At 43.8% G+C, this 17,125-nt stretch overlaps 1 protein-coding gene and 1 long non-coding RNA gene across 4 annotated transcripts in view; one reads left to right on the top strand and one right to left on the bottom strand.

Moving 5' to 3' along the window:
• The window catches only part of LOC125966882 (transmembrane channel-like protein 3), a 96,607-nt gene that overhangs the window by 23,000 nt on the left and 56,482 nt on the right, over positions 1 to 17,125 (bottom strand). For all 3 annotated transcript variants that reach the window (XM_049717397.2, XM_049717395.2, XM_049717399.2), the window contains 4 exons: positions 16,771 to 16,918; positions 10,007 to 10,116; positions 9,825 to 9,903; positions 8,422 to 8,679 (listed from right to left, as the gene is read on the bottom strand). In XM_049717397.2, the coding sequence (XP_049573354.1) occupies positions 8,422 to 8,679; positions 9,825 to 9,903; positions 10,007 to 10,116; positions 16,771 to 16,918 (595 nt within the window). The remainder of the gene's footprint in view (positions 1 to 8,421; positions 8,680 to 9,824; positions 9,904 to 10,006; positions 10,117 to 16,770; positions 16,919 to 17,125) is intronic.
• LOC137840232 (uncharacterized) lies at positions 11,584 to 16,930 on the top strand. Its single transcript, XR_011086741.1, has 3 exons — positions 11,584 to 11,835; positions 15,369 to 15,545; positions 16,789 to 16,930. It is a non-coding gene; the product is annotated as an uncharacterized lncRNA (long non-coding RNA).

Raw genomic sequence — 17,125 nt, 5'->3', positions numbered from 1 at the left:
TACTGTAAACAGGCCCTGTCTGAAAGACCAAATTTTAGGAAGTCAGTCAGTCTTGGGGGGGGGGATTTCAGAGATGCGTCTATAGTACTACATCAGTATTCATCAAGTAACAGTGCTTTATGTCTGCAATGGTCATACATTTTTTTTTTCCATCGTTGATTTGTTTGTTCATGCGTGTTTGTTTGAAACTCCTGATTGAATTCAACAGTTTTGTGTATGCAGCAGGTTCCAAGGCTTCCAAGGTCCCAGGCTCTCATAAACTTCATCCAGATTCACCGTGGTGAGGTGGTTTCGTGTGAGTTTTTTTCTGTCTTGTCATTCCTTGTTTTATTTTGAAAATCCTGACTCTCCTCGTTTCAGGTCACTTGCCTTTCCTCATGTAACATCAATGTCCACCCTTATTCCTGATTATGTCCACCTGTTTGCCATTACCCTCACATGTGAAATAAGCTTTGTCCAAATTCACGGGCTGTGTCCTTGAAGGCCGCTCTTTTGGTCACTTTTTCAGTTGGATGACGTCACCTTCGGAGCGACACGACTGCACGTGAAAAATTCTCGCCGACATAGTACGCTGTCTTTGAATCGAGCCTTTAAATCTGGCCTTCTTTTTATAGCGTGCTTCTTTTTTAGTTTTAAGAGTAGAGCGTCCAAGTATTTTTTTAGAATTGACTCGTTTAGTTTTTTTCAGGTTAGTAATCCTCCCAGTTGGAGAGCTTTTAGTTTGTTTCATAGTCATTGTTTTCCTATCTTTAATAAAGCTCTTTCTTGACGGCCAATTCATCTCTGCGCCTGAGTCCCAGCTTGTCTGTACAGTTTGGCCAGTATGGACCCAGCAGAGGAGCAGATGGCCGCAACATTGCTAACTCAAGAAGCCCGCCTGTCGAGTTTCAGATGGCCTTGGCTGCACAGCTGTGTAAAATTTCAGCGCAAGTTAGTGATCTGCTGGACCACCCGCATTACATTATTAGCCCTTGCCATGCTAGAGACCCAAAGCAATCACACATGTTCAACCTGTGCCATATGCTAGGTGGGTAATCAATCTAGGCTCCCCTGAGCAAACCTTTGGGGAGCCTTGACAATTCAAGGCATTTCTAACAGACTGATAGAAACACTGTTCGAAACATTTTTCCAACACTTTGAACACTCTCCCGAGGCTTTTCCCACAGAGTGATGGCTTTCATGATTTCCCGCCTGATAGGAAGAGCCAGAGCCTCGGCCACGGCAGAATTGGCATATAACTTCCCGCTTTGCGGCTCTGTCACAGACTTTTGAGATACCCTTTAAAGCTATTCGATCATGCCTGCTTGGACCAGGACAGTCCTTCTCAAATAGTGGGGCGCGCCCCCCTGGGGGGGCATGGTGCGAAACCAAGGAGGGCGCGTGTGACACCAGGGAGCATGCTTTTCTTTTGGCTGTACTATATTAAAGGATAATTAGACATCCACTGCAGTAGGTGGGCGTGGCGGTATCACTGTAAGAGTGGGGGAGAAAAAGACAGCCCCTACGCGGCCTCCCCTACGAGTATCTTACAGGTTTAATAAGCCTACAAAAGTGAAACTAATGTCTTTGCCGCGTCTGCAGACCGCACAAAGCCTAGCTGGTTTAGCGTTACTGTAGCTCAACGTTTAAGGCCTTACCAGCGCTAAACTCAACGTCATCGAACAGATCACCATTAAAAACAAGGTGACTATAGTTCTACTGCAGTAAACCCACATCAAAAACAAGAACTTCTTGAAGCTTCCTGGGTACTCTGGCTGGTCACACCGCCATCAAACATCACGGCATAGCGACGTTCGTTCGTAACGACATGGCTTGCAAGGTCAGCCATAGCACAGTCCGCAAAAGATGCAGAGGTGGAATGGATTACAACTCAAGTGCAAGACACCGCCATCGTCAACATCTACAAGCCGCCCCCGAACAGGTTCACCTCAACATCTCTGCCAGATGTCCCAGCCCCCGCCATGTATGCTGGTGATTTCATCAGCCAGCCCACAGACTGGGCCTAGAGCAGCTCCAATGCTGATGGTGAATTCCTGGCAGAATGAGCCTCGGCCGCGGAGGCAACACTCCTATACGACCCAAAGGAGCCACACACTTTCTACTCTGCACGCTGGAACAGCACCACCAACCCGGACCTGGCCTTTGCAAAATGCTGCGACAACGAACCGCTACCAGAAATACGTATCCTGGACAGATTCCCCCGTTCACACCATCGATCATCTCTTATAACCATCCCATCTCTGGCCCAGCCTGCGGAAGGGAAGGATGTGAAGAGGTGGAACTTCCGGAAAGCAAACTGGGTAGGCTTCTCACGGCAAGTGAACAAGGCAGCTGCTGGTCTCCCACACCCACACCCCACCAACTTGGACATCGCCTACGACTTATACTGCAAGATGCTGCTGGCCACCGCCAAGAAGAAAATCCCCCGCGGCGTACGCAAAGCCTATGTTCCCTGCTGGGATGACGAATGTGAAGAGCTACTTCGAGCCCACACAGAATCACAAACTAGTGAAGACAGGGACATAGCCGCAAACAACCTAATCTACAGACTAAATGAGAAACGCAGGCAAAGATCGATGGAGACAGTGGAATCAATTGACTTCACACACTCTAGCCGTCGGGCGTGGCAGACCATGAACAAGCTGATGGGCAGGTCGACAACTCCAGCACAATGTCCCATCTCTGCAAATTCCATCGCGTCACTACTGCTGAGCAATGGCCGCTTCCCCAACACAGACAAGGATTTCACCAGAAGAACATCGGTGAGGGTCCATGACCTGCACAGGGCACCAGGCTGTGATTTCAACTTATCCCACGACTTCACAACACAAGAATTCGGGCTGGCCATCCAACGGCTGAAAACTGGTAAGGCACCAGGCATCGACGGCATCCACCCGGAATACATAAAACATCAAGGCAAGAAGGCAACCGACTGGCTGTGCTCCTTCCTCTCCATGTGTCTCCGGTGCGTGATGCTACCAAAGATCTGGCGCCGTGCGAAGTTGATTGCGCTGCCGAAACCAAACAAGCCTAGTGATGACCCCAAGGGATACCGACCCATCTCACTGCTCTGTGTTCCATACAAGCTCCTGGAACGTCTCCTTCATGCACGTCTCAACCCAGTGATCGACCCCCAGTTGTCGAAAGAACAGGCTGTCTTCCGAAGCGGTAGGTCCACGGCGGACCAGGTGACCCTTCTGTGCCAAGACATAGAGGACAGCTTCCAAGCAGGGGAGAAAGCTGGTGCTGTCTTCTTGGACCTCACAGCTGTATACGACACTGTCTGGATGCGTGGGCTGCATATGAAACTCCTGGAAACCATCCCAGACATGGTTATGGTTAACTTCATCATAGAGATGCTGAGCAACCGCAACTTCCGGCTACACACCAGCAATGGACAATGCAGGAGGGTGAGGAAACGACACGTTGACCTGGCTCGCCTCAACGGAGCCGCAAGTCTGAAGACACACGACAGAAGAAGAAGACTGTAAGAGTGTGCGCAAGGAGTGTTCGCTCTACAGTGTAGAGCGCACGGAACATACTCACACACAGCACAAAGCAGGCGATACAAAGTGCAGTGGGACACCATGGAAAAATATTTAACAGGATTGAAAAGAACGGCGGAGAGAGACGGAGATAAGAGAATTGAGTCACGCGAAAGCTAAAACAAGGAAATATGATGAAATGTACGTACCGCTCGGCTTCAGTGTGACTACGATGGGAGACGAGGAAAGACCGGTGTGTTTACTGTGCCTTACTATGTTGGCAGCGGACAGTATGAAGCCAAATAAATTAAGGCGGCACATAAAGTCATTGCACCCCAATCACGCTGATAAGATGCTCGAGGTTTTTCAGCGAAAACGGGCTGAATATTGCCAACAATCATCCCACTTTATGAATGCTACTTCAGTCAATCAGCAAGCACTGTAAGCATCATATAAAGCAGCGTACCAAATTACTCCACACCATTGCAGAAGAGCTGATACTACCTGCAGCCGTGGATATGGTCTCCGTCATGCTGCCTCATTTTGATTAAAAAAACAGCACAAATTGATCTATTCATTTTTGTTCTGTAAGTTAAAATGTTTTATATATTGTGCTCCTGAGTTAATGTTGCTGATTACTTATATTATTGAATATTATTTATTGCTGTTATTCGATTTCATATTATGTATGTTTATTATTATTTTATTTTATTTTTTCAGCATAAAATGGCAGTTGGTCAAGGATGTTTATAGTTTAAATAATTATAATTTATTTTTTTAATTTCAGGCTAAGTGATGCACATTGAATCTGTCCTGTTACAGACTAAAAAAAATGTTATTAATAGTTATTCTTTATTGTAAGTTGATCTTTCTTTTTTATTTATTTTTGTTTCCTTTAATGTTAATAACATGGGGGGGGGGTGCGAAATGTTTTCTTCTCCCTAGGGGAGGCATCACAGAAAATGATTGAGAAGCACTGGACCAGGATAAGGCTCAGGAGTTAAGCAGGCTTCAACAAGGCAAAGAATCAGTGACTATGCCATCCCCTTTTAAACCCTGACTGTAGAGAGCCGGTGGAACTTTGACATCTTCCTTAAGGGGCTGGCAGAGTCTATCTTGGAGCTACACGTTCCAGTTGATCTGTCACGTAATCTGGACAAGGGAGTCTAAGGAGCAATTCGAGAATTACTGTCAGCATTGAAACAGATCACAGATTGCGGAAGGTCAAGAAGACTTGCAGTCACAGGTTGAGGATGACAGAGGGATTCCCAAGCATCAGGTGCGACCGCTCCTCACTGTTTGCCATCTAACTAGTCCCAGCACATTCCCTTGGGACAAGAGGAGGAGCCCATGCAACTGGGCAGAGCGTGGAGGAGAGACGGCACAGATAACAGGAAGGTCGGTGCTTTTACAGTGGAAACAAGATCACCTCGTATCAGCCTGTCCAGCTAAAAGGACCAGAGTGGAGTCATAAACCTCCATGTACTATTACTCTGGAGCATATGATAACCTAATAGACTGGCGGCTTATGAGACATTTAGTACCCAGACCAAGCCACTGATTAAGCCTGTGGAAAACAGGGTTTAACGCCTCTAGCAGCCACTACGAATACCCAGTCATGCCATTAGGACTCACTAATGCTCCTGCGGTTTTCCAAGCCATGATTGTGTTTCGAGACTTTCTAGACCAGTTTGTGTATGTTTGTTTATTAATTCTTGTATATTCACCAGACCTTGCTCGGCATCAAATCCATCTTTTAAAGGTTCCTCAAAAGCCGCTCGAAAACTTGGGGGATGGAACTTGGTTGCTGCTCAGGGAATCTGCCAGTGCTTCTTCCACACCCATTTCACCACTTAAACCAGTTCTTCTGTGATTCAGACTTCCCCTGTTGCTCCAGCCGTGCCTCACAGTGCTGGAAAACGCTCCCATCACCTTCTGACCTCGGTCAGAAGTGAGAAAAATAGGGCTTCTGCCACTCATATTTGAAGTGCTCGCAGCTCAACAACTGCTATATTTCATCATATAATATCTCAAACAGGATTGCATTTTTGCTCTTTTAAGATTCTAGATCAGAGGTTACAAATTTCTAAGATTTAATCCCTATGATTCACATGACAAACTTCAAGTTTGAGAATTATTTTTAAAGTAACCAACCTATGGACAGTTTAGAACAGGGGTGGGCAAACTTTTTGACTTGCGGGCCAAATTGGGTTCTAAATTTTGACCGGGGGGCCGAACCAGGAGCAGATGGATGTAGTGTTTGTGTGAAGTAATATAAACGACCTGTAAAGGTCATTGCATAAAAGGTTTTGGCCTTTAGTAGGTAGTAAAGCATGGATATTCAAAAAAAGTTTTTTGAAAACAAATGCATTTATTAACAGCATTAAAAAAAAAAAAAAAAAAACATCCCTAAAAAACAGAAGTGAGGAAACGGAAAACACTTCCTTAAAGTAAGCCTTAAGAACTTTAAGGGTTAAGATTAGTCACAAACAGGTGGTGCATCAATGTCCTTGAGCATCCTGCATTGTTTGAAAATGAGAATGGTCGCTAGTTTCAATCCCTGCTATTTGTACAGATCATATTCAAAATGCATTTTTTTACAACAAACTTGAACGCCTCCCCTTCATTTTCAGTGTTCATTTGATGTTGATGTTCATGTGGCTGAACGTCACGTCGCGTACGTCGAGCCAAATTGGCCACTCTTTTTAAACACTCGGCACTCAGTGTCCACCTTGCTTTTCCTTGGGCGACTCATTTTAATGGAAGGATTCCAGGGGAAGGTTTGTGGGTGGCTTTAGCGTAAAACTGTATCCGAAAACTCGGCGCGCAAATTACAAGAATGCTGTCGTCACAGCCCACGCTCTAAATTCGGCACTGCTACAAATAGAGCGCGAGTGCGCCATTTCCGTACTACCGAGTACGTACACGCACTTGTGAGTGTGCACCGAGCTTTCTGACACGGCTTCCGGTAGTAAATGCGCAGGCGAGTGGTTCCCCATCTACTGGGGAAACGCAGTCATTGCAGGCAAAATGACCGAAAAAAAAAAGTTTAATAATACAATTTATTTAGGGTTGGCGGGCCAGATTAAACGGTCCCGCGGGCCGGATGTGGCCCGCGGGCCGTAGTTTGCCCATACCTGGTTTAGAATCTTTAATATATCTAAGCACATGGACATTCAGAAAGGAAGGCTGGAGCAGAGATTTGAAACCCAAACCTCAGAATTGTGACGCACACGTATGAACCACTCACTCACTCACTCACTCACTCACTCACTCACTCACTCACTCACTCACTCACTCACTCACTCACTCACTCACTCACTCACTCAATACTGCCAAACTAATATGAAATTAACCTAATATTTAGAATAATTCAATTAGGTTGTAGGCATCAAGTGAGCTGAGAGGAAAAACAAAACATCAAAGTATGTACTTCTAAACTATCAGCTTATCACTTATCGATTTGAAACCCAAACCTCAGAATTGTTATGCACACGTATGAACTACTCATTCACTACTCAATCCTGCCAAACAGACATAAAATTAACCCAATATTTAGAATAATTCAATTTGGTTGTAGGCATCAAGTGAGCTGAGAGGAAAAACAAAACATCATAGTATGTACTTCTAAATGTGACTCTCAGAACGACAAGAGGTCGATCATTTCAGACAAGATATTTCCTAGAATTGGTATCATAACATACAATGATGATGGTAATAATCTGTTTTGCAAACCCATATTTTAATTTTCAGTTTTTTGCTAATTAAAACCTAGTTGTATATTTCTTTACAATTACAATAGTTAATCTAGGGAGGGTATACTGAAAATTATTAATTTTTCACTAACTAGCCCAGTTTATGTATTTTTTGTTATCAGACAAATGAAGGAACAAGCATTTTGTATTTTATCCATTCATTTTGGAGGAATAATGAAACAACAAATGGCTTAAAACACCTACTTTGGAAAAGGAATAGCCCCCCACCCCATGTCTTGGTTGATGTCACGGAAGAAAGACAATTTCCCCATTGTAAATTATTGTACAGTCTATCGCTTAAAATGTAAAAAAAAAACGCTATAAATTGACACCAAAATTTACATGGACATTTCTACTTCAACATATATCACAAAGATTAGCCTCTCCGTGGCCGATTTAAGAGAAACAAGCAGCCTCTCTTTAGCTGAAGTGCCCTGTCACATCTTTCCATTTCCTTTCACCAGTCACCAACATACGCAAACAGAACGCGTTCCGAGAGACTTAATGTAAGATGAATAGTTCATACGTCGTTATACAGTGAGCCCTCACCACTTTGCGCTTCACCTATTGCGGACTCTGTGCATCGCGGGTTTTTATGAAAACAAATATTGCGTATACTACATTCGGAGCGCCTCGGATTTTTGCAGCGTCACTTGGAGCGCGGGACTTTGTCTGCCCATATGACTTTACAGCACACTATTGGCCGAGAGACCAATGGGAACAAGTTGATCTGTATCTTTGCCGCTGATTGGCTTAGAGCTGTAAGAGCAGTTCTAACAACACTTTATCTCAGCCTCCCACAACGTATCCACTCTTCCACTTCGTTCGCGTCAGCAGAATCACAGGACACATGAGGAAGGGCAAGTGAACTGAAATCAGGGGAAATGGGATTTCAAAATAAAACAAAAGGACAGGACAAAAACAAATCTTAGACGAGACAACTTCACCATGGTGTGACAATATCTCATCTATAGATTATAATTCAAATTCATACATTTTCTATACCACTTGTTCAGTCTCACAAGCCAGCTGGAACCTAACCCATTAGACTAAGGGTGAGAGGTGTGGTACATACTGAACAGATTACAGCCAATCATAAGGATTGACCACAGCACTATATTAGATTTAGGCCACTTGACATATTATTACTGTAACTAACTACTTTAAATCAAAAACATTACCTGCCCAACGTAGGTTTCCCAGCACTGGTCCTGTTGAGAGCGAGTGTTCTTTTCAAACTGAGCTGTCTGGTTGGAGAGGGTCTCAGAGCTGCCCCTGCTTCTGTTGGTGACATCCAGCATTGTGGTAATGGTGGCGATGGTGCTGTTGCGATGTGAGATCTCAGACACCAGGGTAGTAGATAGGCTGGATGCAACAGGCTCCGCGATAGTTGCTAAGTAGGAGTTGGTGTCAGACCAGTTTGCTGGACTTGCTAGAATCTAGGAAACATCCATATATACTGTCTTTACCATGACAGTCTGTCTCTTTTAAATGTGTAAAATCTCCTAAATTTTATTTTTCCAAGTACATTATTGTATTTTGTTAGCCTTAGATTAAAAAGTCATGAAACAAGTTTTTTGCAAACACCAACTAAGTGACTGTGACAAAAACAATAATCAGACTCTACCCAGGACTGGTGGCCATTCACGCTCACATGCTCACTCAAATTGGGTGGGAACTTAACCTGCCTAGGTACTTAAAGGCAGAGTAATTTAGTAATTCAGTAATTTAGAACAGTTTAGTCATAGACTTATAATGACAATTTTCTTCCATTAGGCCACTACATGAGCAGTGACTGGGTTCCTTTAGGTATGCAAAAGTTTGGGCATCCCTGATCATGTTCAGGATTTTCCTTTATAAATCATTGGTTGTTCGGATCAGCAATTTCTGTTACATATATCATATAGCAGACAAACACAGTGATATTTGAGAAGTGAAATGAAGTATTTAGGATATACAGAAAGTATTTCTGCAAAAGGAGGACTTTTCTGTTGGGGTGCCCCAATTTATGCACCTGCCTACTTTTGTTCAAGTAATGATTGCACACTTTCTGTAAATCCTATAAATTTCATATCACTTCTCAAATATCACTGTTTTTGTTTGATATGTCTCACTCTAGAATTATACTTTCAGAGAACCACCCAAATGTGGTCTTTTACATTATGTCTTTGTTACAGTGAGTCAAAAGGGTGATATTCAATTTAACCTAAAATCTACATTTCCCCATGCACTTCTGATTACATACTTTAATTGGTGATTGACCGGAAAAGATCACTGAATGAAATAGTTTCCTCTACTGAGTGTCTGAGTCACAGATCGGGAGTCAGTAGTCAGATAGGAAAGGGTAGGCGCTAAATCATCTGAGTGAGGTTCTGTGCTGCTGTTCTTTCACATCAATAAATGCCAGTCAGGAGTGCTAATATTTTTTTTACAGAATATACATTTTGTAAAATACAGACCTACCTGATTTTTGTTGTTGATAATTTTTATACCAGTCTAAGTATAGAATGAACAAATGATTTAAAAAAGCTCCTTGTGTAAAAAAAATACATTCAATATTTTATATGGTTTACGAGATACTTACTGCAGAGCTCATACTGTTGACCTTATCGAGGAGTGCAATAATAAGACTGTAGAGATTGCCCAAATATAAAACAAGCACTCTGTGAACAAATAATCATAAAATTAATGTAAAGTAAGGAAAGACAAAAATCATATTGTATACTGAAAATAATTAAAAACTTATAGTCACTACAGTTGAAATACCTTGCCAGCTGGAAACGCAGTGATGTTCTTGGATGATACATCTCTAGCTGAGCTACCAGTTCAAAGGCTGATGGAGCAATCATGGTGATGAGAGAAACCACAACACTCACCTTGATGAAGGAAGAGTGGTTAGACATGTTAGACATTGTTTTCCAGGAATAGACAGGTAGGTCAGCCAACAGTGGTAGAACAGTTAATTTGGCACTGGTCCATGGTTGAGATGTGCAAACGTGTGTCAGGAGACTGCCAGTTATAATTCTTAATGAATATCCTTTGAATTCATTCATCTCCACCAATTATGTGCCAGCTAAACTCTTTTTAAATGATAGCTGAGTTTAAATGTAATATTGTACTAGTTCTTTGCCATGTTTCTCATTGGGATACACTCAAAGTTAACGAAACATATGTAGCCAAGGACAAGTTCAAAACAATGAGTTTACTGTTTTTTCAGTCGACCACAAGTCACAATTTTCCACAAGTCACAATTTTCTACTACTCTTCCTCTAACAAAAGATTTTGTTTGTAAGAAATACGTAGGTCTGTTAGTAAGATCAAGGTATCTTGTGTACAGTCAAACTTCTACATACAAATTTAATTCATTCCGGCACCTACTTCATATGTTGAAATAGTCGTATAATGGATCAAATATTCCCATAAGAATACACTGTAATTCGTTTAATTCATACCACAGCCAAAACAACAACAATAACTCCTTAATAAATCCATCCATCCATTCTCTATACCGCTTGTCCCCACAGGGGTCGCGGGCGTGCTGGCGCCTATCCCAGCAGTCATCGGGCAGCAGGCGGGAGACACCCTGAACCGGTTGCCAGCCGATCGCAGGGCATACAGAGACGAACAACCATCTGCACTCGCACCTAGGGTCAATTTGGAGTGCTCAATTGGCCTACCAAGCATGTTTTTGGGATGTGGGAGGAAACCCGGAGAAAACCCAAGCGGGCATGGGGAGAACATGCAAACTCCACACAGGGAGGGCCGGAGGTGGACTCGAACCGGTACCTTCCTAACTGTGAGGCGGACGTGCTAACCAGTGCTCCACCGAGCCGCCTCCTTAATAAATACTGCAGCTAATTATAAATAGCAATAAAACAAGTGCATTATATTAGATGTAAAAAGAAATAAATTACAAAGAAATCATCAAAAAGTGGTTTTTATTGTCACCATACCTTAGAGACACAGATATACATAGATTCCGTAGCTACCCATGACTTACAATATGTGAACTTCAAATTAACATATCTATCTATCTATCTATCTATCTATCTATCTATCTATCTATCTATCTATCTATCTATATATATATATATATATATATATATATATATATATATATATATATATATATATATATATATACCGTATACCGTATTTATTCAAATTATCGCCCATAGTCTAATAATTGCCCTGTGTGTTAGCGATGACATAAAAAAAATATTGATACCTATAATTATCGCCCATGCTGCTAAAAATTCCCCCCAAAACTTACGTTTTCCAACGCGACCGCATGCCGACGTCATTGCGCAAGTTTAAATATGACTGATTAGACAGCACGTCAAATGTCCCTTTTAAATTATTTTTCGCCATAAACTATGATACAATTAGACTCGTCACTCCGCTACAATATCCTCACACAATTACGTTATCGGGGCGTGCGCTCGAACAAGACGATCGCGCTAACACGACGTACGCAACATGTGATGTGCGACAGTAACGTGTCGCATCGATGGAGCGTCAATTGACGCACCCCGCTGTTAGAGGTAGATCAAAACAGCCGCTGTTCTAGTGTTAAGAACACCAGTGAGATGCAGGTATTGCATACTACGCGCACACGCACACGCGCACACACACACACACACACACACACACACACACACACACACACACACACACACACGCACACACACTCACACACACACACACACACACACACACACACACACACACACACACACACACACATTTTTTCTATTAACGTTAACATAACGAAATATATATTGCGTTGGCCTTATCACATATGATCGTTTCAGTAATTGTTTTACCAACATTCTCCTTGTCCTTTATCCATACAAGCAAAAGGCATTCCAGCTCTTTCAGGGTAGGGCTGTGACATTTAGAATGATAGTGATCCTCTTGGATGGCTTGACCGCTTTGAGTGCTTCCTTCTGCTTAATGATCGTTGAATTTGTTGACACGTTTGTACGACCATATTGTTTCGCAAGATCACTCACACGAACTCATGTTTTCTTATGATTTCTTGTTGTAATTGTTAGGAAATCGTCACCAGGGTGGCATGGTGGCACATTGGTTAGCACGTCCGCCTTACAGTTCGGAGGGTGCGGGTTTGATTCCACCTCCAGCCCTCCATGTGTGGGGTTTGCATGTTCTCCCTGTGCCTGTGTGGGTTTTCTCTGGGTCCTCCGGTTTCCTCCCCATCCCAAAAACATGCTTGGTAGGTCAATTAACCACTCCAAATTGCCCATAAATGTGTGCCCTGTGATTGGCTGGCAACAGATTCAGGGTGTCTCCCGCCTATTGCCTGATGTTGAGTCAAGTATTTGATTATATCAAATTTCACATCGTATGTTGAAAAATGTGTATGTTTAAGCAATCGTATGTAGAGGTTTGACTATATATTTAAACAATTGTTTATCTCATGAGTTTTTAGAGTCAATTATTTACAAAGGCAAGTTCAATTTTACATTTTCAGTCCTACAGCGTGGTACTACATCGTGCTGCAGCATGCTGGAAAACCCTGAGGTCATTTGGAAGTGATGCAATTGTATCGGGTAATTAAAAGCAAGAGAAGTGGACTTTCAGTGTAAGATGGTACCACATTTTGCTGTTTTATTATCTATAGTTCCCACAGCAGAGTACTTTATATGCCAGTGAGTATTGTTTGCACAATATCTTGTTGCTGTACTGACTTGCATACAAAGAAGAACTTGACTTGACAAGATGGACCTTCCTATTTGACTCATCTGCAAACTCGACGAGCTGGGCCTCAGTACCTCCCTCTGCAACTAGATACTGGACTTCCTCTGTCAGAGGCCTCAGGTGGTGCGTGTTGGCGACAAAATCTCCGCCAGCATCACGCTGAGCCCCCCAGGGCTGCGTGCTCAGTCCATTACTCTTCACCCTGCTGACGCATGATTGCACTGCGACCTACAGCGACAACCGCATAGTGAAGTTTGCTGACGACACGACTCTGGTGGGTCTCATCACGAAGGGCGACGAGACTCGGTACAGGTCGGAAGTTGACCTTCTGACCACGTGGTGCAGGGACAACAACCTCCTGCTGAACGTTAATAAGACCAAGGAAATCATTGTTGACTTCCGGAAGGGTCACACAACACACCTGCCGCTGATCATCGACGGTGCTGTGGTGGAGAGGGTGAGCTGCACCAAGTTCCTGGGGGTGCACATCAGTGAGGACCTCTCCTGGTCCGCAAACACCTCGTCACTGGCAAAGAAAGCTCAGCGCCGCCTGTACTTTCTGCGGAAGCTCAGTCGTGCATGTGCTCCTCAGGCAGTCCTGTCTACATTCTACCGTGGCACTATTGAGAGCGTCATCACCAGTTGCATCGCTGTCTGGGGTGGTAACTGCACTGAACAGAACTTGAAGGCCCTGCAGCGCATAGTGAATACGGCTGGTAAGATTATTGGTGCTTCGCTCCCCTCCCTGAAGGACATTTACACCTCCCATCTCGCCCGCAAGGCAACCTCGATTGCCAGAGATGTGAGTCACCCGGCTCACTCTTTGTTTGACCTTCTGCCCTCTGGGAAGAGATACAGGAGCCTGCGCTCCCGCACCACCAGACTTGCCAACAGCTTCTTTCCCCAGGCTGTTAGGGCCCTGAACTCGCTACCCCCTTCTGCGTAGCGTGTGGCACTGTTGCGCTATTTTCGGGAATGTCTGCTGTACGCGCACTTGCTCCTTTTTTTTTCTGCTCCTCTTATTTATTTATTTATTGTTGTGTTATTTATTCATTATTTATTCAGCACGCTTTTGTTATACTTGTTACTTGTTTGTCTGTTGTGAGCCATGTCTTGTCACCGTGGGATAGGGGGGAACGAAATTTCGGTTTCTTTGTGTGTCTTTGGCATGTGGAGAAATTGACAATAAAGCTGACTTTGACTTTGACTTTGATAAGAGATAGCACTGCTTAAGCCATTAAATAACTGAATTAAATGACCGAATTTAGAGTACTGCAGTCGATCTGGCGGTCTCCTTGGTTTGTGGTTCTGGTTCAGGGCTTGAAGGTTAAGGTTCTACAGGTGAGTGCGGTTGAATCTGGTCACTGGAAGGCTCTGCAATGACAGATTCAGAGGAGGAATTATCTTCCGCGTTGGAGTTCCAACAGGATCGATGACATCTGGATCGAGAGTTGTTTTTCTCTGTCCATAGTTGAAGGTTTTCCCATTTCCTCTTCCACACTGAAGATTCATGATCAATTGCATCACAATCCTTCTACAGCAAAGGTTGTATTTTGGTCAGGTATCTGAATCCCAGGTAGACTGACAGAGGAAATGGGCTGCTGGACAGACGGTACATCAATTACTCTCACAGGTTCGATGGAGGAAGAATCTCGTAAAGGTAAAATGAGTTCATCCTTCGATGGATCTCTGGACTCTGAGGGTAGACAGGCTCCTTTAGAAGCCCAGGTTGGGCGATGGCTCGGACAATTGCTCTCATGGACAAGATGCTGTCGCTGTTTGGCTCGGATTGAAGGCGGTTTTGTCTTTCCTCACATCTTCCTTTGGCTGTTACCGCCTCCAAGTCACACTGTGCTGGTGAACTCTGCTTGTCTGGTGACCGGCAATTACCAGGGATTGGCTCAAGAAGTGGATCAAATCCTCCTGGCTAAGAGGTGGTTCATCATGCATGTGGCGGCAAATTCCCTTCTGGACATGTACAACTGCCTACCACCAGTTTCACCGGCCACTTACGTAAGACTGCGCTCTCAGATGGTAACTGGGTTGAAACATCTTCCATGGGGTTTGTTCAGGTTATGTCCAGCTCCAAAAAGCAATCTTAAAACCGCTCTTGTTGAATTGGTGCTCTGTCAGCTATTTCACGTCCCTGGTGAGTTTCTGCCTGAAGGTTTCAATGTGCGGCCTTTTCCCTTTTTGTCTCGAGGCACCTTGATGCCTGTCCACCATAGCTTTCCTAAGGTGTTTGTATCGTCAAGGGTTATGTCTGTCTATTTTGTTTTTTTGCGCTACGACGCCCATCACTCACCCCTGCAATCACCATATAATGACTCATTTAGGGTGCTTGAGCATGGTCCAAAAGGGTTATTGGTGATATGGCTGTGCGTAAGGCGTGTCTTTCATTGAACAGGCTCACGTCGGCTCATTCAGTTGCATGCGGTGTGCTGTTGCCAGTCCAAGTCTCTCGCCGTAGTCATCCTCCAAATTCCTCAGTGTCCCTTTCGCACAACAGTGTTGTCTTCCATCATCTGTCTCCCCGACAAGTTTCATCTGCGCCACCAAGGGATGGAACACATAGTCGTGGCAGGTTAGTGAAGCGCCCTGCGAAATTATCGTTATGAGTATCCAGTGCCCTTCTGGATGTTCTGAGCGGGGCCTATGTCGCAGACATTAGAACCATGCCTCCCCACCAGGAGGCATGTTGGTGGGCTAAGTCTGTATGAATGTTTGTGGTGTAATATTCTTATTGTTACTCACTTGTTGGCAGTCTTGGAATAAAGACGTGTTTTTCACTTTTAGTGGTGGGTGCTCCTTCCTTCTGCCACAGTTTATTATTTAAAATGATCCATGACTTTAATTATGTTTGTGCTATTAATAATTTTGTTGTTAGGTGGTTCAGAAGATGAAAGAACATTGACATTTTGTTGGTGTTCAGATTTTTTTTTTTTTATAGTTTTACAATAAACTTTAACGAGGCATGACAAATAAACAGTATTAAGAAAAGACTGTCTCTTATTTTGAGAACTTTGCAAGCAAGAGATTGAGAATATACACTAAATACCACAAGAACTGGCATCATTATGGGAGAGTAAAATTTTAAAGAAAGGAACAAAGAAAGAAAGTTTAGAAAAAGCATCATATGGCCTTTCTATGGCTGTTGAGTCTGGAATGAAAATCTAAAAGTAATGGGTGTTCTCAACATGAATCATGTGGTTATTGTATTAAATGATAATCGGCAGGCAGTGCACTGGTTAGCGCATCCGCCTCACAGTTAGGATGAGGGTTTCGATTCCACCTCCGGCCCTCCCTATGTGGAGTTTGCATGTTCTCTCCCTGCCCGCGTGGGATTTCTCCGGGCACTCCGGTTTCCTCCCATATCCCCAAAACATGCTAGGTAGGCCGATTGAGCACAAATTGCCCCTAGATGTGAATGCGAGTGCGGATCGTTGTTCGTCTCTGTGTGCCCTGCGTTTGGGTGGCAGCCGATTCAGGGTGTCCTCCGCCTACTGCCCGATGACTGCTGGGATAGGCTCCCGCGACCCCCGTGGGAAAATGGATGGATGGATGGATGGATGGATGGATGGATGGATGGATGGATGGATGGATGGATGGATGGATGGATGGATGGATGGATGGATGGATGGATGGATGGATGGATGGATGATAATCGGCTGGGTTGCATGGCCAATTGCGTCATTTGTTGGATCAATGGGAGATTTCCACTTTCACCGATTCCTTGTAACTGCACTGTATGATGGCTAATCTAATCTAATGATGATGAATCTTGATTTGCTTTTTTTTCCTTCCTATACCTCATTCTTTTCCCACAGCGTCAGCTCTGGTTTCTCCTGCTCCAATTTCTGAGAACGGTCCACCACAAAGTAGATGATATAGATGCTGCCAGCTAGAGACATCAACACCAGGATATTGGCTAACAAACGCAGACTGATCAGAACAGCCCTGAAGAAATACACAGAAGCACATGGTTTTCCAAAACAGTTTCAGAAGTCATCATTTTGGTACAGAAGGAGTTCAGTTCTAAATAGTGACCTATGAGGTACAATGTATGCTTAATTTTCTACATAAATGGACATGTATGTCCCATCGAAATTTATGAGAACGAGCAAGGTAGACTCATTGCGAGACGGATTAACATTTTGTGATGCA

Source organism: Syngnathus scovelli, chromosome 4 (assembly GCF_024217435.2).
Source record: "Syngnathus scovelli strain Florida chromosome 4, RoL_Ssco_1.2, whole genome shotgun sequence".
NCBI classification, from domain to species: domain Eukaryota; kingdom Metazoa; phylum Chordata; class Actinopteri; order Syngnathiformes; family Syngnathidae; genus Syngnathus; species Syngnathus scovelli.
The sequence above is the reverse complement of the archived record's forward strand: the minus strand, read 5'-3'. Positions and strand labels throughout refer to the sequence as shown.